Raw genomic sequence first — 20,532 nt, 5'->3', positions numbered from 1 at the left:
GGGGGGGAAGAGAAGCGCCACCGGAAAGCTGCCTACTTCCCTCTTTCCAATCGCAGCCCGAGCGAAGCGAATGGCCCTCTGGGAAGTGTAGTCAAAGCGCGGGTCTTGGCTCAGCGCCAAGCACGGAAATTTGGGGGGGGGGACGACGACTTCTGGACGCCCGCTGCGCTGGGCGCAGTGCAAAGTGGGAGCTGTAGGACCCGAATCGGTCAACGATACCTGAGTTTGAAGGCGGAACGTCTCGATTGGAACAAAACCTTACATTTTGTTTCCCCCCCCCAAAAAAAAAAATAATCAGGAGTTTAGCAATACCTTTTCCGACTAAGCAATGTTATTAAAAGGCATCAGTTTTCCATGAATTGCAGTGCACTTCATGACAGGTGCATACAGTGGCTAAGTCAGGGGTAGGCAACCTCGGCTCTTTTATGACTCGTGGACTTCAACTCCCAGAATTCCTGAGTCAGCTATGCTGACTCAGGAATTCTGGGAGTTGAAGTCCACGAGTCACAAAAGAGCCAAGGTTGCCTACCCTTGGGCTAAGTGAACCGTAGCTCACCAACGTTTATGCTTTTTTAAAATGGCTAGTAGTTGAAAAACACGGTATTAGGTTCCTGGTTTTTTGTTTTTTTGTGTTTTTTTTGCCACCATAGACTAAGATAGCTTTTCTCCTACAAATTTTTTGTACCCCGATCCAAAGTCAAGAGAAGCAAAGCAAGGATTTCGTTAAATGTTTGTTGTTATTATTAAGAACTTGTAATTGATATACAAATGCAGTCCTAAACTCATGCACAGTAAATATTATAAAGTGCATCATCTTGAGATTTTAAAGGTATTTTACAAAAACACATCTGGGCTGCAAAAATTGTAATGACCACTAGAAGTTGTCAAAAGTTTTAGAGTTTTGGATATCTCTTGGTGGTAATCTAGTGATTGGGTATTTTCGGCCTATATATGGCAACTGAAAGCCCCCAGTCCTACTAAGGGCTTGATAGATTTCAGTCCAATGTGGAAAAAACACAAAATCCCAGCACAACATACTAAGATATAATGGGATTTATTTGGTTTTGGCTTAAATTTGATGGTCTTTGTCAAAAATCAGCTGTTAACATTTACAAAGCCAAAGAGAAGTTGAACCTATTGCCCAGGTGTTTTCCTCAGAGTGTTGGCAGATTCCCCTCAAAGGTTGAGCTCACTTTATAGCAGGGGTGTCAAACTCGCAACGTCACGTGATGTGTTGTGATGTATCGTGACTTTTTTGCATTGCTGGCAATGGGGTGGGCGCGGTTTCGGCATGATGCATCCGGCCCATGGGCTGGCAGTTTGACACCCCTGCTTTATAGAATCATAGATAAACATTTATGTTCTTGTACACCTCAAAACTCCTATTGAAGATCACATTCTTATTATATATGCAACAGTGTGAAATCACAGCTGCCAGTGGGGTTAGCCTTCATACCTATCAGGTTACTTCCTAGAATGTTGTAATGTATCAGCGTAGCATTTGTGTGGATTCAAGCAGTGTGGCATTTTGTAACTGACAGATGGAAATTTTGTCAATGCACAGATTTTCTAAGCATTGTTCAAGATTTGGGGGTATGGTCCCAAGTGGTAACCACTAGCATCGCCATGGCCAGTTTATGTCATAATCTTTTAACTTTGATTTTCAGATCTTAATACTTTGCAATCTTCTCCAATTCTGTTTTCTATTCTACTGTAGCCTGGTATTGCCAATCAATAATCTATGCTTTCTTCTTTTCAACTATATGTTGAAATAATTTACAAAATAATAGTAATAATAATATTAAAATGTATATGGTGCCCAACAGCCAGTGACTCTGAACTTTAAGTTCTGGTCATCCATAATAGTTTGTACTTTCTGGACTTCTGGGTGGCAAGGCTCCGTTGCCGGCAGCCATTTAGGCTGTCAGCCCCGTCATTCCGTAGAACCGCCGAAAACAGCGCCGATCAGCTGTTTTGGTGGCTCGGAAGCCCGCTACTTGGAAGAAGAGGAGGGGGTGAGCGCCCAGGCAGGGGTAGAGCTCTCCCAGACCGCCAGAGTTGAAACTCTGGTGGTTGAAGGATTGAGCCGCCCCGAAGCCTGAGTTTGCTCCGGACCTCGGGACGCCTCTGCTCCAGGGCTTTGGAGCAGAGCAGGATGCAGCAACCATCCCTGCCAGCGAGAGTGAACTTTGGATTACTTGGATGCAGGGAGAGCTGTACAGGAGAATCATGTCAGAACAAGTATATGATCTTTAACTCAGTGGATTTTGTGGAGATTTTTAAAAAGTGAAAGTGCGCAACAGAATCGAGTGGGTGAAAATGGCTGCCAAATCATCTAAAGTTCCTAGGAGTCCGGGGGCTTCCCTGGTGCAGCAATCTTCGTTACAGGCTTTAATGCCCCCTCCCCCTGCACCTGCACCTGCACCAGCTTTGACAGTAAAAGATTTGCAGGATGTTTTGCAAGAGGCTATGAAAAAGCAATCCCAACAATTAGTTGAACTTATGGATGACCAGGATGTCACCCAAGCCAAAAATTATAGGCCAATATCACTTTTGAATACGGACTACAAGATATTTGCAAAATTTTTAGCTAACAGATTAATGAGGGTAATACAAGTAATTCATGGTGATCAAACTGGATTTATAAGTGGTAGACAAATGAAGAACAACGTGAGACATATTGTAGATTTATTGGAATTTTTGGAAAGAAACAATCAGATCCCTGCAGCGCTGATCTTTTTGGATGCTGAAAAAGCCTTTGATCAATTGGATTGGCAATTTTTGATGAAAGTATTAGAGAAAATGGAATTTGGGGATAAATTTTTACAACCAATTAGGGCAATATATCAAAAGCAAACAGCCCATACAATAGTTAATAATAGCCTGACTGAATTATGTAATATTGAAAAAGGTACAAGGCAGGGGTGCCCGTTGTCACCTCTATTATTTGTTTTAACATTGGAAATATTACTGATTAAAATACGTGATTCGGATAAAATTAGGGGAATCCAAATAAGAGATCAGGATTATAGATTGAGGGCATTTGCAGATGATCTGGTTGTTACAGTAACTCAGCCCGATTATTCAGTTGTAGAATTGATGGAGATAATAACGCAATATGGAAAAGTTTCTGGATTTAAGATCAATATACAAAAAACTAAAATATTGTCTAAAAATATGACAGTATCACAAAAGGCTGTTTTAGAAGAGCTAACGGGATTTGAAATAGTTAAAAGGGTTAAATACTTGGGGATATATTTGTCAGCCTCAAATGTGAAGTTATATAAAAATAATTATGAAAAGTTATGGGGAAAAGTACAAAAAGAATTAGATAGTTGGAAAAAATTACAATTATCTTTACTGGGGAGAATCGCAGCAGTGAAAATAAATGTTTTGCCAAAATTTTTATTTTTATTTCAAATGATACTTATACTTAAAAAGGATTTAAATTTGGAGGAATGGCAAAAAGGAGTTAATAAATTTGTGTGGGCAGGGAAAAAGCCACGAGTTAAATTTAAGATAATGCAAGATACGCGTGAAAGAGGTGGTCTTAAAATGCCTAATTTCAAATTATATTATGAGGCTGCTGCTTTGTCAGCGATAAGCGACTGGTTTAATTTAACACAAGTGAGATTATTAAATCTTGAGGGTCATGATTTGTTATTTGGATGGCATGCATATTTATTGTATGATAAGAAGGTGGATAATGTGTTTAACATACATATTTTAAGATATGCTCTGTTGCGAGTCTGGAAAAAGTATAGACATAAGTTAAATTATAAGATACCTATTTGGGCAATACCTAAACACGCAATAGAAAATATAAATGTTGGATTTAAACATGATGTGACTACATATAAGGAAATTTTAAGTCTTGAGAGGAATGTATGGCAATTAAAGTCATATAACATTTTAAAAGAAGAAAAGATTGTACAAACCTGGTTTCAGTATGGGCAATTACAGGCTAGATGGAAAGAGGACCAGAAAACTGGTTTTTCAATGATTGATGAAAATTTGGTAAAGCAAATTAGAGATCAAGGTCAAGCACATATAAAAAGGATATATATTGCATTGATAGAAATTGATTCAGAGACGCAACTTGTTAAAGACTGTATGATAAAGTGGGCTCAGAATTTTCAAGAAGTTATCACAATGGATACTTGGGAAAAGATCTGGGTTAGAAATGTAAAATTTACACAGGCCCAAAATTTAAGAGAGAATTTTTATAAAATGTTTTATAGGTGGGACTTAGAGCCTAAAAAATTAGCAAGTATGTATCCGAACTGCCAGCCCAAATGTTGGAGGTGTGGTTGTGAGGATGCAACGTATTTTCATATATGGTGGACTTGTAAAAAGGTTAAAGCTTTTTGGATTAAAATTTGGTGGAACATGCAAAAAATATTTAAGAAAAGGATAAAGTTTTCTCTGCAACTGTTTTTATTGGGTATTATCACAGATACCACCATTGTAGACACTAAGTTGATGTTGAATTTAATTACGGCAGCGAGACTTTTAGTAGCGCAATACTGGAAGAAGGAAGAACTGCCGGCTATAGAAGAATGGACTTTAAAAGTTTCTAACTTGGCAGAAATGGCAAAGATCTCTGCGTATTTGAAAGACCAATCGCAACAGAGATACATTGTGGAGTGGAGGAGATGGATTGATTATATTCAGAATAAATATGGGACTAAAAAGTTTCACTTAGCATTTGAATAAGTAGCGGATTTATATGATGTATAACTAGCTTGTAGTCATTTTACTAAGCGGTAAAGTGCGATAGAATTTAATATTTTATTGTTGTTTGCATATTTTAGATTATGTTTGTTTGTATTTTTATACCCTGTATTTAGCTCTGGGAAGTCGGGGAGGGGGGAGGGGAGGGAAGGGTTGGGGAGGGTTGGGGAGAGGGGAGGGGGAGGGGGGTTTGTATTCAAAAATGTATTGTAAAACTTTTCAATAAAAAAAATAGTTTGTACTTTCTGCCTCCTGGCCTAATCACAAAAAGATTTAATTTTTTTCAGAAAAAGAAATTATTTACATGTCTTCCTATTTTTTTAGCTGGACAGCTTCCCATTTTGCAAACTACTGTGCTAATTTTTTCAAAAAAGCCAACAACATGAAGAGTGCCAATCTTCTAAATTTGGGGATTAGAGAAAATAATATCTGCTTATTATATTTTAACACCTTTGAGCTTTCTCAGCCTAAAACACAGGCTCTATTTATGGAAATTATTTCTTTTCTTTTTCAAAAGGATATTTATTGCATAGATTTTAAGAGCAACTCACAAAGAAAACAAAGTTTATTACTGCCATTTCACAATTTGGTTTCCAAATAGGGAAGTTATCTGTACAAGTGTTGCCCTCTAGCGTCCTCTATAAAGTATTTCTGAAGTATTGAACATACCGTAGGTGATTGACAAGAAATAAGATGTAGAATATATTCTACTTCCTTTAATGAAACATTTATTTCTGTAATATTGAAGCGAAAGGAAAAGATCTCTGCAGAAATTATTTACTGTCATATGATTTCTTTGTTAAAAGTAATTGCAAATATGTTGATGATAACTTTGCTTAAAGGCAAAAAAAAATCCCTTTTCAAGCATTTGAAGCACTTCAGAGAGGTATAACAAGGACTGTGTTTCCATCTCTGTGTATTAGATATGCAATGTGGTGTAAGGGAAATTGTGAAACATCTATAACTGTTATTTCAAAAATGTGTGCAGGGACTCCTTGATTTACATTAGTAACCATCCAAAGTTACAATGGTACAGAAAAAAGGGACATGACCAATCCTAGCAATTATGACTGTTGCAGCATCTCCACACTGTTGTGATCAGAATTCACACGCTTGGCCACCTGGATGTATTTGTGATGGTTGCAGCATTCCAGGATCACGTGATCAGCATTTGTGACCTTCACAACCAGGTCCATCAAGGAAAGTCAATGGGGGAAGTCAGATTCACTTACCAACTACATGATTCACTTAAAAACTGCAGTGATTCACTTAACAACTGTGGCATAATAGGTCATAAAATCAGGCACAACTCATTTAACAATTGCCTTGATAAGCAATGAAAATTCTAGTCTCAACTGTGGTCCTAAGTCAAGGATTACCTATACAGCTAGGTTCTATCTATATTTCACCTGTTGAAGAAAAAACAGAGGATTTTTCTGGATCATGTTCACAGCCATTCTTCAGTGCCGTAGAGGGAGGCTGTCCATTTATTTGCTGCTGTAATTTTTAGGAAGAAGGGCTGCCCTGAAGCAGGAACTAATTTGAGAAAGAGACTTCCTTGCCACAAACATCACTAATTATAGAAAATTCTTAGGGACATTTGGGGTGTCAAAAAAGTCAGGATGTCATTGACACTCAAGTTCTTTTATTTGGTCTGCTTCTTTTAAATAGTTCAGATCCCCCTAACTGTATTGTATTGTGCCAATTTCCAACTGAAGTTTTGGTAACCATTCAACATTCTTTTGCTTCCTGAGACTTTAGTGTGGCAGAGCCTAACAAACAGTCCTTGTAAACATATGTAAAGTTAAAGGTAAAGGTTCCCCCGCACATGCGTGCTAGTCGTTTCCGACTCTAGGGGCCGGTGCTCATCTCCGGCCTTGTCCGAGGACGTCTCCATGGTCATGTGGCCGGCATGACTAGACGCCAAAGGCGCACGGAACGCTGTTACCTTCCCACCGTAGTGGTTCCTATTTTTCTACTTGCATTTTTACGAGCTTTCGAACTGCTAGGATGGCAGAAGCTGGGACGAGTAACAGGCGCTCACTCTGTTACATGGCACTCGGGATTCGACCCGCCAAACTGCCGACCTTCTGATCGACAAGCTCAGCGTCCTAACCCACTGAGCCACCACGTCCCTAAACATATGTAGACTACAGTATATAAAAGAAAAAATGAACACTGAGTCAACAAACCAGCACAACAAACTGAAACAAAACAGCTCTCGACACACATACACCTCATTGCAGAGCATTTTTAGGTCAGAAAAACATACTCCTGGTGTATGAGATCTCAGGGTTACACTAGTTACTAGTATATGAGAGTTAGGAAATACCCTTATGCACTGCAAATTCCTGGTGTACTTGTCCATTTTTTATACTCTCTGAAGTGACCAATTTTGCTTCCTTAAGAGTTGTGAATATACAGTATTTGGCACACCATGTAGTTTTAATATCACCATCTGGCACTTTCTAGAGAAAGCAATTCCCAGAATTCTGAATAAGCATGGCCACTGCTGGCAGGGAATGCTGGGAATTTATTTTCTTACACAGATGGAAGACACCAGATTATGGAAGGCTCATTTTTGATGTCTTAGGCTACTGTATCCAGAAGAACTGAACCAAAAATACTCACTATTGAAAATAAAATGTTTGCAGCTCAAAAATATAGCAAAAATAATATTTTGTTCCCTCGCGAATCACAGGACTCATGTGAGATCAACAACGAACAACTTACAAAGGAAAAAAAGGCAATTGAACAAATGTTCTTTCAACCTACTACTTAATTTGAGGAAGCAAGTAGGGAAAGACATTCATTTCTGAAGTACCAGCAATTCTTTATATAAAATTATGCTAAAACTCTAGCTACCCCAGGCCAAAAGGTGGCACTAACTTATATAAGTGATTCACCCAAATGGGTTTGAACTACAGCTTTCTATGGATGGGTATCGTTTCAGTGCACTCTGTAGACGGCACAAATTAAGACAAGATGTGTGACAGAAAAAAGGATGTGCACTAGGACTGGATACACAGAAGGAGTTAGGAAGCTTTAATTCATTCCTGGAATCCTAGACCTCTAGGCCAGAATTGTAATATGCTATCAGAAGGCCCCACAGGAAAAGGGGAAATTATGCTGGAGAGGTAATAGAGAAGCAGTGGGGCTATGAAATAGCCCATGAGAAGCAGCAATGACCTTGGGTGGGCATGAAATGGACTAAAGGAACAGGTGGTCATCCAGTTGTTGCTGAACAACATCTCTCAGGATCCCTGCCCAGCGTAGCCAGTGGTAACACAGCTAAATGTGTTTGTGAGCCATATCTAGAAAACTGTAGGTATTCCGCTTCTGATCTAAGTAACGAGGATCATATATACAAAAACCTTTGTTTTCTTCGCATGTACAAATACAGTGAGAGAGAGAGGCAATAAGCACAAAGCCCCAGGCTTCAGCACAAAAACTGCTAGTAGATTGGGGGTGAGGGTTACCTCTAAATGAGGAAAGTCACTGGTAGATATTACGTGTATTTTAATCTGTTAAAGTCAGTGTCTGTCTTTTTCTGTCAAGTGATCCAGTGCAATTTATTAACTGTTCTGACTGCATTCAAACTGTAATGATAGATTGCAAAGAAAGCAAACTACAGGTAGTCCTTGACTTACAAACATTCATTTAGTGACTGTTCAAAGATACAACAGCGTTGAAAAAACTAACTTATGACCGTTTTTTTATACTTAATATGTTTGCAGCATCCCTATAGTCACGTGATCAAAAATTGGACACCTGGTAACCGGTATGTATTTATGATGGTTGCAGTGTCCTGAGGTCATATGATCACCTTTTAAGATCTTCTGACAAGCAAAGTCAATGGGGAAGCCAGATTCATTTAACAGCTGTGTTATTTAACAACTGCAATGATTCACTTAGTGACCAAGGCAAGAAAGGTTGTAAAATGGGGCAAAACTCACTCAACAACTGGCCTGCTTAACAATGGAAACTTTGGGTTCGATTGTGGTGGTAAGTGGAGGACTACCTTTATGTAATGCTTGCGTGAACCAGATCATAGGCTTCATTTTACTAATGTCAAGTCAATGCAATTAAAGTCATAGTTCTAATCTATTTCTGACATTGGCCAGATTCTGCCAGCATTGAACCAAGAGGTTTATTTTATTTTGGCTTAGCGCAACAACAGAATCCAGCCACTGAGATCATCCATGGCTTGTTTACTTTTAACTACAGAAGAAGCTTCCTGTGACTTCTTTAGATTTGTTGACTTCTTTAATAGTAAGACAATGTAATCCTTCAGAACAGGAGAATGTGGGATTGTAAAATGTGTTCCTACCACATAATCAGTTGTTCATCCAGTTATTGCTTCTACCTAGCCCTGAGCCTTTGTGTAGCTCAGTCATGCCTGGCCTAAATAACAGTGAGCCCTCTCATTTATAATCCTACATGTCAAAGCCAGCCTTGATTAGAAGGTGGATGGAAGGAGTCCAGAGCAGAAGATAACAATTACTAGAAGAGGGAGGGAAGAAATGAAGGAACAAACAAACGAAAGAAAGAAGAAAATGTTCGGAATAGTGATGTTTCTAACTGCAAAGGTTAGGAATGAGTTGATGGGGTGGGTGAGCAAGTACCATACAAGTACCTGTATTAGTCAAAATTAAATGAAATTAATTGGATACTAATAGCAGCTGATTTTGTGTGTGTGTGGGTTTGCTTGAGCGACACGTTGCAGAGAAAGGGTTCCAATTTGCCATGGTGTATTTATTAAATACTCCCCCATATACAAACGTACACATTCTTCCTCAGCTGCTATATTCTGCATTTCACACATCAATAAAACAAGATTGTCAAGTGCAAAAAAGAAAAAAAGAAACCTAGCTACAGCTCAGGCTTTGGTGAATGTGCTACTCTGATGTAGTTATCAGAGGCAGTGATATCGCTGTTCATGTGCTGCTCCAGGAACTCTGAGGTCTCTTCTGCAATTTGCCCTGGGATCCGGAAATCAATGGTAGCTTGGTCCCTTCTGGGGCTAGGCTGGGTAAGAGCATTTCTGGCCTCAGCATGGCAACCTGTCCCTTGCAGGAATTGCAAGAAGTTCTCCTCAATGGAGCCTTCTCTGCTGGGTAACCTGAGATCCTCCTCTGGTGGTTGCTTGAAAAAACAGGTGAGGTGCTTGCTGAGCTCTCCTCTGATCTGTCGGTTGAGGCATCCATAGAAGAAAGGATTAGATGTGAAGCAAAAATAACCAATCCAAGTGACCACATTCTCCGTCTGCTGGCCAGGAAAATGGGAGCTCAGCACCGAGTAGAGATGGAAGGAGAAATAGGGCAACCAGCAGAAGAGGAATTGTCCCCCTACTGCTAGGAGGATGATGACAGCCTTTCCACCCCCAAACGTCCTCTGAGGGGTAGTTCGAGGGGCTCCTGAGCTAGTCACCATTGTGGACCTACTACTAAGAGATTCTGACCTTTGCCGTGGGGTTTCCATCCAAGTGGGGAGTGGACCATGGTGCATGGCAGCTACTCTGGCCACTTTAAACATATTACAGTAGACCACCAAAATAATGGAGACCGGCAGGAGGAAGTAGAAAACAGCAAAGAAAATCACAAAAAACTTGCAGTAGGCACTTCGGCTCCACTGCAAGGAGCAGGTCTGTCCATTGTAGGCTGGGGATCTATTGATACGGTCTTGGGAAAGCCATCCCAGAATGGGGATGATGGACATAACTACTGCCTTGATCCAGACACCAACCAGGACACAGACCACCAGGCTTACAGTCATTTTGACCTCATAGCGCATGGGGTGCACCACATAGTAGTAGCGCTCTATATTAATAGCTGAGATTGAAAGGATACACATGGTGATGAAGCAAACACTCAGGAAGAGATAGGTATGACATATGGCATCCTCAAAGACTGTGCCATCAAAGAAAGTTGAGCTGGACAGCATGGCTAGAGGCATTAGGGTAACAGCAGCCAAAAGATCCACCAAGCAGAGGTGGAACACAAAAACAAACTTCCTCAGTGCTGGGGTTTTGATAATGACCGTCATAATTGCTACATTGCTCACAATAGCTGTCAAATCAATCAAAAGCATGAAAAAGAGACCCACAGACTCAGAGGCCACATCTCTGGGCTTGGTGTCTAGGCTAGAATTGAGAAGCATAGAACTTTGGGATGTCTGAAGCAGTCTTCTGATCCTGGAAGGATTCCGTACCCACGGGTTGGGAAGAGAAGGCTCCATGGAGATTAGCTCCTCCCTTTACAAGTCCATCATCCATCCTATTCTGGGTCCCCAGAAAGTAATCAGAGAGAATCAAGAGAGATGGTGGTGCACAAGCAGCCACTAGCCATATCGTTTGCCAATATTCAAGTCCAGAATGTCTTTGGGGTACTTATACCTTCCAGTACCACTCAGTTCTCTGAGCCATTATAATTAGGGGCTATGCTTATTTCAGCAAATCTGTTTCATCTTGGTTGTATGTCATAGGATATAATAGCATGGCAGTGTAGAAAATCCATGGGACCCAGTCTGATTATGAAGAATAGTCCCTTCCTTGCTAAGTGTATAAGGCTTTACCGCATCTTGCAACATGCTGTTTCCGAGGCAAATATTTGCACCTGAAAGAAATACATATATATTTACAGATTAAACACTGTGTCAACCAAAAGCTGTTCACTGGCAGAGTTACATTTGGGGCTGACTGAAATGGGCAGTTTTGCCTTTAAAGCAGATTTTCCTTTTCAGGGAAGCTATTTGGATGGTTGCTGTGGTAGTCAGGCCCTTTGAACTTTCTGGAAAATGAAGAAGGTGGTCTGTTTCAGGGGATTTAACAGTGGATGCTCTCAAGAAAAGAGAGTGGGATTCTAAATTCATCCCCCAGCCTACTGAGGGTTGAGTCCTAAATGAGAATGTGCATCTAACTATATATTTATCATGCATAAAAACAGAGTTTAAGTTGGTTTCTGAATATGAGGTTTTTATTTTATTTTTATTTTATATGTTCCCATCCCATTTTTTCCCCACGTTAATAATTTGAAAAATGTGGGAGATATCTCAGCAGTGGAAAGATGGGGTAGAAGAGAGTAGAAATCCCAGTGGGGATGATCACTAGCAACTGAGAGAGGAATATATTTAAAAGACAGAAGAGATACTGTATATAGCAGACCAGCATTCTATTTGGTTCTCTCCTCTTTTAGTCAGCTCTCTGCGGGTAATTACCACATGCTATGATTGCAGATGAAAGAGCTAGCCTTGTGTGCCCTACTAAAAGATGGGTAACTACTCTGAGTAAAGTGTTGCAAACCTTTGTGAGTATAGCATTGTTGTAAATCAGCACCCACCCATCCTCCTAGAGAAGGAAATATTTTGGGAGATATTAAAACAGGCATAATATTATATTTCTCCAAAAGGAATAATGGAGAAAAATCTTAGGCAGAAACCAGCCCCCAGTCTCTTTACCCCAGGCAGGCCAGCTTTTAAAAATGCAGATTTGGGACCACCTATTCATAAACAAAATGCCTTCAGCCATAGCCCCAGAGAAGATTTGAGGTGATGGGATTAGAAAAACAAAGACTCCAAGGACAGGAGTCTTTAGGACATAGCAGGAGTAACCCACCATCATTAGAATACCATAAGGACACACGTCAAAGTACAATGCACAGGAACAGGAACAATCTCAACTACAAAGCCCAAAGAAGGTATAAAAACCCACCCATTCCCAACTTCAGTTTGTCAGCTGTCCCAGAACTGCATGCTGTTGCTCTTCTGCTCGTCAATAAACAAACCTTCTTTCCAAATAGCCTCAATTTTTATTTCCAGTGCCTTAGCGTCCATTTTGTTTACTCCCAGCTTGGAACTGGACCTGAAGTTTTTTCTTTCAACAGCATCAATTATGACTGCAGGAATTGTCGAGATCCATTAAATCTTACTGACCAGAAAACTTCTTCAAAGATGATAAAAGCCTTTTCTTGGGGTTTGGTTAAAGATACACTATGTTTACTATTAGTATACAGCCCACTCTCCTAAACAAGCTGACTCTGGTGGACTCAACAGAATTCCATGATAAGCATTTTTAAAATGTTTGTTGGGACTGCCCTTCTTCAAGAAGCTTTAAATTTCATGTGATAGCCATAGGCTTGTTTCATCAAACAAAGAAATAAGGCAGGGAATATCCTTGACTTAATTTTTTTCCCCTTTGGACTTAAGGCAAATAGTTCAGATACTGCAAAGCAAGAGTTACAGTTGCTCACTATCATAATGCGGCCATCATCTGGTGATGATGATGCAGCTCTTAATATATTATTCTCTTTCTATAGGAAAGGAACCTTTACAAAGGCAGTTTGTCTCCACAGTCTTTGGAACCTCTTGAGTGAAGATCTTGTCAAGGCCTTTGTTCTATGTAGTGGTGAAATGAAATGGACCACTAAGAAGATCATTCTTAAGAGCCCTCTCTAGTGTTCTGGAGCAAAATTTTCTAGGATAACACTGAGTAATAAAATGATGTGAAAGGCAGCTAGAAGGTGAATACTAGCTTGCCATTAATTGATCATGTATATAATTTTTGCTTTCCATTGCATCCCCGAGTAGCCACCCAAGGGAACTTTTTAGAGCGATTAAAAAGTTATATACCCTGTAAAACAGGTTAGAGACCTCCAAAACCTGCTGCGACAGACCTGCAAAGGCACTTTGATGATAAGTGTCAATCATCTTCATGCCAATTTTAACATGGGTTTGATACTGAGGTATAAAGTTCATCACTTGACTTGATCATATGGAACCATTTTCAACATTTGAGGCAGAAGACATGGACAAAATTCTAATATGTATCCTCTTGAACCCTGCCAGTCTTGATTTAAAAAAAAAATCCAAAGAAGGATGACTAAGTGGATCGACAGAGTGGTGAATATGTCTTTCTGTGATCTAGTGATAGCAGCTGGTTGTCTATCCTCTCCTAAATAAACCCTCCCTAGGTCTAAGGATTACTCCAACTATTGCTGATACATGTCCTTTGCTAAGGCAACATGCTTGAGTGGGTGATGTCAATGTTGCTTTATGTATTCTTAGAAGAGATTGATTACATTGACTCTTTTAAATGAAATTTAGGCATGGTTGGGGACAGAATCAGCCTAAGTGACCTTGACAGATGATTTCCTGCAAGAGCAACACAGAGGGAATATGACTGATTGATCCTTCTTTGTTTTTCAGTATGTACTTTCGATCTCATTGATCAAGATTATGCCTGAGAACTAATAGTGCTGTATTATAGCGGTTCATTTTCTATTTTTAGTGTTGATCTCAGAAACCAGCTACTGCAGGGATGTCAAACTTGCCAAGTCATGTGACGTGTCAGACATATCGCAACTTTTTTGCCATTGCTGGCAATGGGGTGGGCGCGGTTTCGCTATGATGCATCTGCCCAGCGGGGCGGCAGTTTGACACCCCGGCTTTATAGAATCATAGATAAACATTTATGTTCTTGTACACCTCAAAATTCCTTTTGAAGATCGCATTCTTATTATATATGCAACAGTGTGTGCTGCCTCAAGGTTTTATGTTGTCCAAAATAGTAATTAGCATTAACATATTTTGAGATGTTGAGTTATCAGTCTGCTGTGGATACTCAATTCTAGTTAGTTTCAAAAGTTATTCAAATCATTTTTTTCAACTTTGCACAAGCAAATAATTTTATTAGCTGTCATTAAAGGAACTCCACTTTTTCAGATATCCATCTGAGCTTGAAAAACAGGTGGAGCTGCTGTAAGAGTAGCATTAACTTTAATGAGTGGATTCTTTAAAACAACAGTATCTCTTTATTTCAGGTTAGGGGAAAAAATCATACTGCTTTAATATGTGGCAAGGAAGTGATTCAGTCATGCCAGATCCACAGTGCTTCTTCCAAAGTACACAGAGCCCTCATATAAACTATCTGAATAATAGACTGCATATTTTGAATTAGTATTGGGACAAGGTGATGAGAGGGTTGAAGGCCAAGAAACAAGACAGTAACTATCCAAGTAAATGATCCCTAGAAGTGGAGATTCTTCCTGCCCTAAATGGGATGTCACTTTTAGAGTTCCTAGATAGGGAAAGACAGTTTCTGTTGTTCATATACTGGTCACCTCAAGATAGATTACTGTAACTGTGTTTCATCCAAAAGTCGTAGTTGATGCAAAATATGGTGGCCACAGGAAATTATGTTGTAACTTAGAGTGAGATGGCAAAATACAAATGTAACTGCTGTTAGGAAGATTAGAAAGTGCTTCTTTATAACTTTTTCTTTCATTTTTCTATTTCTTTATATATTTTAATTACTTATTATTTTTCTTTACTTTCCTTTTTTATTTCAAAATTTTCTTTGTAATTTTTTTAAATAAAAATTACACATGCACAAAATATAATGGTCATGTTGTTGAAGAAGACATGCGGATATTCATATATTATACCTCTGTTGAAGCAATTGCAAAGGTTGCCAATTATTTATTTATTGCAGGATCCAATCTGAGTCAGTCACCAGAACCAAAGTTTTATTTTTTCAAGCTTTTAGGCTCATGCTGGGAACTTCTCTCTCTCCAGAATATGTGCACTGGGCTGTTCTACATGTTGTACTTATATGGTGCCTGGTTGTGTATAGTTTTTAATTAGGGTGTTGGGGGTGGCTATTAAGTCATTTATTTATTAAAGTGATTTTTATTTATATCCCACCTTTATTATTTTTTAGAAATAACTCAAAGTGGCAAACATCCAACACACCTTCCTCTTCCTATTTTTCCCACAACCACAACTTTGTGAGGTGAGTTGGGCTGAGAGTGACTGGTCCAAGGTTACTTGGCTGCCTTTCATAGCTAAGGAAGGACTTGAACTCACAGTCTCCTGCTTTCCTGCTTTTTGGTTTAGCTGTAACCACTAGACCAGTCTGTCTCTCTGTTAGCTCACAATCCAGATTCAATGTTTTACTTCTGCATAAAATATTCTAAGCGATGGTTTTTCATGATAGATCTGGGTGAATCTACTTTACAAGGTTCTACCTTGACATGATCTCTGCATAATTTCCTTGCTGAAATCTATAAGGCACCAGCAGCTATATTACTGAGGAATCAATCTTTTCACCAAAACATTCACTAAGTCAATGTTACAGAGGAATTGGTCTTTTCCTCTCCCCCTTTTAATTAATGTGATTTGTATTGTTTTAATTTATCGTGTATGATTACATTTTTCCCTTATTTAGAAACCACTTTTGAAGATAATTATGCAGAAAGCTAAATACTGTAGAAGTACACAAATAGTAATGTGATTGCAAATATTTATATCTTAATAATCTGTTTGAGTTCAAATTACAGTAAGTTAAGCACTATTGCATAAAATATGCTAGCTATGTTTACACATAACATTAGACTATAAACCTTGGTGCATCAGCGACAATGGCTCTATTCGCACATTGCTCTAAAGTTAAACCAACCAAAACACCCCCATTACATTTTAGCAACATGTGTAATTCCAGCAAAGGCCCTGGGGACATAGGTTTCTTTTAAATGACAATGCTTTCAATACCACTTTCCCTAGAATAATTTCCATAAAATTCCCTGTTTAGTTGATTGGCAGTTTCCTGCTCCACTGTGGAGTTTTTTTTGGGAAAGCATGAGGGGATTTTAGTGTATTTCACAATTTACCTGGTTCAGTTTTAGATGATAGTACAGGTCGTACTTAATACCATTCATTCAGTGGCTATTCAAAGTTATGATGGTGCTGCAGCAGAACAAATGGTAGTTATCAACAATGGAAGATTGAAATCTCCAAAAAGCAACAGCCTTGGGGACTCTATTGCCAACCAAGATATTGCTAACTCATTATCTGTTGCCAAATGATCATGTAAGGATTTAACTTTCAGAATTTAGTAAAATCTTCCCTCTTTTAACTGCATCTATGTAAGCTGGCAGGCTGCAACAAGTGCCTGCTAAAAATGCAATAGTTTCATGCTGTAAGTGTTGATTTAGAAACTTGAAGCCATTTCCTTCAGGAATTTTCTCTTTCTTTCAGACTGTTATTGAAGGATGAATGAATTTTTCTCGGTTGTAAGGATTTTCTTAATGTACCTTCACAATTCTGAGAAGGCCAAATCAGCCAAAGGGTTTTGCATATAATATTTCAGTGAAATGATCCCCTCACAGATACAATGGAGCCGACAGAAAATTGATAAAGAGAAAATCCTCTAACTCTTTGCTCATTAGTGCCTTTATGTTTGTAAGAGAAATATCACATCTTTTTAAAGGGAAAGGGTTTGATTTTGTTTGTTATGAAACTTGGTTGTAAAGGCTATATTTTAACTTTGGTACATTATGGTATATGGTAACAGAAGATGACTGGCAGGATCCAAGAAGTATAAAAACAAAATAAATTAAGAGAGATGAGTAATAAATAATAATAATAATAATAATAATAATAATAATAATAATAATAATAATAATAATAATAAAGTTGGAAGGGACTTTGGAGGTCATCTAGTCCAACCCCCTGCTCAGGCAGGAAACCTTATACCATTTCAGGCAAATGAGATTTCAGTTCAACTGAGGTGAAAGGCTTTTTTAATCATTCCAGATAAAATCCTGCCAGTGATTTCTGATCTAAGACATTCTTGTACTACATACACTCACAATGTCCACCTGGAACATGACAAGATAAAAGCTGCCTTGTCTTCCTATTGATTCAGTATTAACTAAGAGTGATCCCCTTGGATTTCAGAAATAAAGATTTCCCTGCTCTTTTGAACTGGAGGTCCCACTGACTGATGCACAACAAGGCATAGAAGCATTTCTGAAATCCAATTTCCAGAAGATGTAATTCAGAACAAGCTAATTATGGGGCACACATACAGCTTACTTACATTTATTGTTTGAAGACAACTGAACGCCAGGAAATTAGAAGAAATGAGTAAATCACTATGATGAAATTATGGTCAGGCTGATATCCCCAGTGAGAATGATACCAATACATTTTTCTTTAAACATCTGCAATTAGAGGACATAGTGTGGATAGTGCAAGTTAGCTCATTCACCATAGCACAAACTTCCGCCACAGACTTGTTAATTATTATGGGCCTGAGGGCTTTTCACAATATACTGAAGGTTGCATTTTAAAATGTGGCTGGGCCAGGAACCTAGACCATGTTTGAGGGGGGTACCTAGAGATTTAAGGTGTAAAATGAGTAACTTAAATTCCAGTAAGGCTTAAGGTTCTAATTTTGCTTCTTAATTATTGCCTTCTCCAATCCTCCAATAGAAAAATGGGCCAATGTTTCTGGCCTCACCTATTCTTGGCATTCCTGCTCTATCATGTTAGTTTCCAAGCACATTAGTGAGACTATGCAACTTAGCATGACTAGCAGGCAAAACAACACCTCTTACAAGAATAGACAGCTTTGGTGCATGAGATAATGCAGATTTTCTTTTCTACTTGAGCCTCCCAGGCATTTGGGTTGCTTATGGCCCATATCAAACCTGAAGAATCTGCAGAGGGCACAACTTACCCACTTGAGTTGCTCTGAAGCAGACAACTTCTGACCGGTCATCTTGCTTTCAAGAAGGTCCATGTTGGTGTCCTGGAAATATCCCTTTGCACTCCAGTTCAACAAATATGTTTGGAGTACAGCACTGGTGGGAAGTAAAACAAAACAAAATAAAACAAAAGCAAAGTGTGTCTATCTATGACTTCAGCTTGGCCCTGGATAATATTAGCTTATTCAGTCTTATTTGGCTTCACCCCATTTCTTCTGGCCCAGTGGCCAAAACCTGGTCAGGTCTAGCAGTATCCCTAAATGGAGCAGAGACCGATTCTGGCCTCTAGTTGTACTCTCTGGCACTCTTCTGGCACTTCCCAAAAGTCACTATTTGAGCACTTATTTAGATGTTTCCCCAATGTAGCTTCTTCCTTTCTCCATCTCTTCACCCAAAACTCTCAACCAAGCAGCTCTTTCAATAGACAGGGATGGAAGCAGGGACATCCTCCTTATTCCCCCTGGCAACTCTACCTCCAACTTCTCCCTCATCTTACCAGATGAAGATGATTTCTTTCATTTAGTGTTCCTTCAAAAGAAACGAACACCCACAAAGTGTTTATCTTTTCTATGAACAGGAGAGTTTTTCCTCATTCCCTATATTTCATAATTCCTCATGAACAAATATATGCTCCTTGATTATTTATTTGCAAACCAAAACTATAGCCCATCCCACGCATAACAAGGCATACAGTCAAAAACAATCCAGGCCAGAAGAAGGCGTAACCAGGAATGAAAATATAACACATATAAATACAAATTTCCCACAGTGCCGCGTTCTCTCTAACCTGAGAAAAACCTCAAGTCTTCAAAGCCAGGACTTAAAGAAGGGCAGGATTGGGGCAATTCAATTATCCAAGTGACCCAGTGGACAGATGCCATGACAGAGAAGACATGCCACCCATCTCTTCTCAGATGGCCTCGTTTTAAAGATGGGACCCACAGCATGCCACTGTTAGACTTTACTGGATGGTTCCTGTTCACAATAGTTCCAATATCATACCCTCCAAATGTTTTCAACTGCTGAACATTCTTACTGGCAACTCTCCTCATCTATTAGCAGTCATACATACAAGGTAAATAACGGTCTTCAAGAAACACCCACTCTCATGTACAAGCTCAAATCCTGTTCACGTGGATTTCCTCCGCTGTCCTGCCTCCAGCCTTGTGCGAGAAAAAGAGTCCCCCAAAAGCTGGACTTTCCATTCTTCCTTCTGCTCCTTTCCACCTGAAATGAATGGACATCTCCCGCCCTGGCTGAAATGCCATTACTCTTGCCCACTGTTCCTGCTCAAGAAACCTTACCCTAGGCTACTCCTACTGCCGGTGTAGTACTTGGAGACCAGCAGTAAAGAAGCAGGCCTCAGTTTGTGCCAGAAGGGAGAAGAATAAGTATCCTGAATGGAGAAAGGAATAGAAGAGGTTGGTCTTGCTCATTTCTTTGCTCTACTGCTAGAAAAATCTGCTCCCAGCATCACATGCCAAAGGAACCCACCCCAAATAGCTTATGCTCTCATTGCTCTCTTCGTGGTCCTGTACTTATCTCTGCCTCAGCATCTTTGGGAGAATGGACTGGCTGCTAATCTACAGAAAGCATATACACACAGTCACCTGGATGATGGGAAAGCACTAGCAATATTCTACCCCAGATGCCTGCAAGTTGCTGTCCGGCCACAACTGACCCTCCTCTCTGCTCCCAGTTCCAGTTCATACCTTCCCTGTGTAGACTTCCAGCATACTGGATATCTCCTGCTTCTCTTCCACTGTAACTGATGCACAGATCCACTGCAGTGAAGGGTGAGAGGCAGCCAGGAGAGTCTGGGAGAGTCTCAGCTTCTGGGTCCTAGAGGCCTCCTGATTTCCAATCCAGTCTTGTAATTTCTCCTGTGCACAGCCCTGTAGGCTACAAGTGGTAGGGCAAGTAAAATGTCAGCCCTTAAAATGAAGACATGTTCACGATGATTATTAAACCATTCTGATCCGGCCCTAAAACATCAGGAATTAAATGAAGAGAACGTTGATTAAAATACTTCTGTGAAGTTGACCTCCATTTACTTTCTTCCAGATTTCAGAATCAAGATTTCCCTTCTCTTTTGAAAAAGATCAGGGAAACGAATAACGAAAAAGAAATTTTTTTTGGTACAAACGTGAAAATATCTTGCTCTATAAAACCCAACGTTTTCCATATGTGGGAACTAGCTGGAGCTTTTTAAAAAAGGCTCTGAGTTTTGTTTTTTACTGTTGCCTACCATAAT

At 39.5% G+C, this 20,532-nt stretch overlaps 1 protein-coding gene across 2 annotated transcripts; it reads right to left on the bottom strand.

Moving 5' to 3' along the window:
- Window positions 1-9,385: 9,385 nt before the first annotated feature.
- Window positions 9,386-20,041, bottom strand: GPR61 (G protein-coupled receptor 61). Of its 2 annotated transcripts, XM_083360652.1 has the most exons (4): window positions 19,991-20,041; window positions 18,251-18,374; window positions 17,609-17,732; window positions 9,386-11,348 (listed from the first exon to the last, which is right to left on the bottom strand). In XM_083360652.1, the coding sequence occupies exon 4, from the start codon at window positions 10,969-10,971 to the stop codon at window positions 9,607-9,609; it is 1,365 nt and encodes a 454-aa protein (XP_083216778.1). In that variant the 5' UTR covers window positions 10,972-11,348; window positions 17,609-17,732; window positions 18,251-18,374; window positions 19,991-20,041; the 3' UTR covers window positions 9,386-9,606. The 2 variants fall into 2 exon arrangements, with proteins under 2 accessions (XP_083216778.1, XP_083216779.1); XM_083360653.1 differs by lacking the exon at window positions 17,609-17,732.
- Between the last annotated feature and the right edge of the window lie 491 nt (window positions 20,042-20,532).

Source organism: Vipera ursinii, assembly GCF_947247035.1.
Source record: "Vipera ursinii genome assembly, chromosome: 3".
Classification (NCBI taxonomy): Eukaryota; Metazoa; Chordata; class Lepidosauria; order Squamata; family Viperidae; genus Vipera; species Vipera ursinii.
The sequence above is the reverse complement of the archived record's forward strand: the minus strand, read 5'-3'. Positions and strand labels throughout refer to the sequence as shown.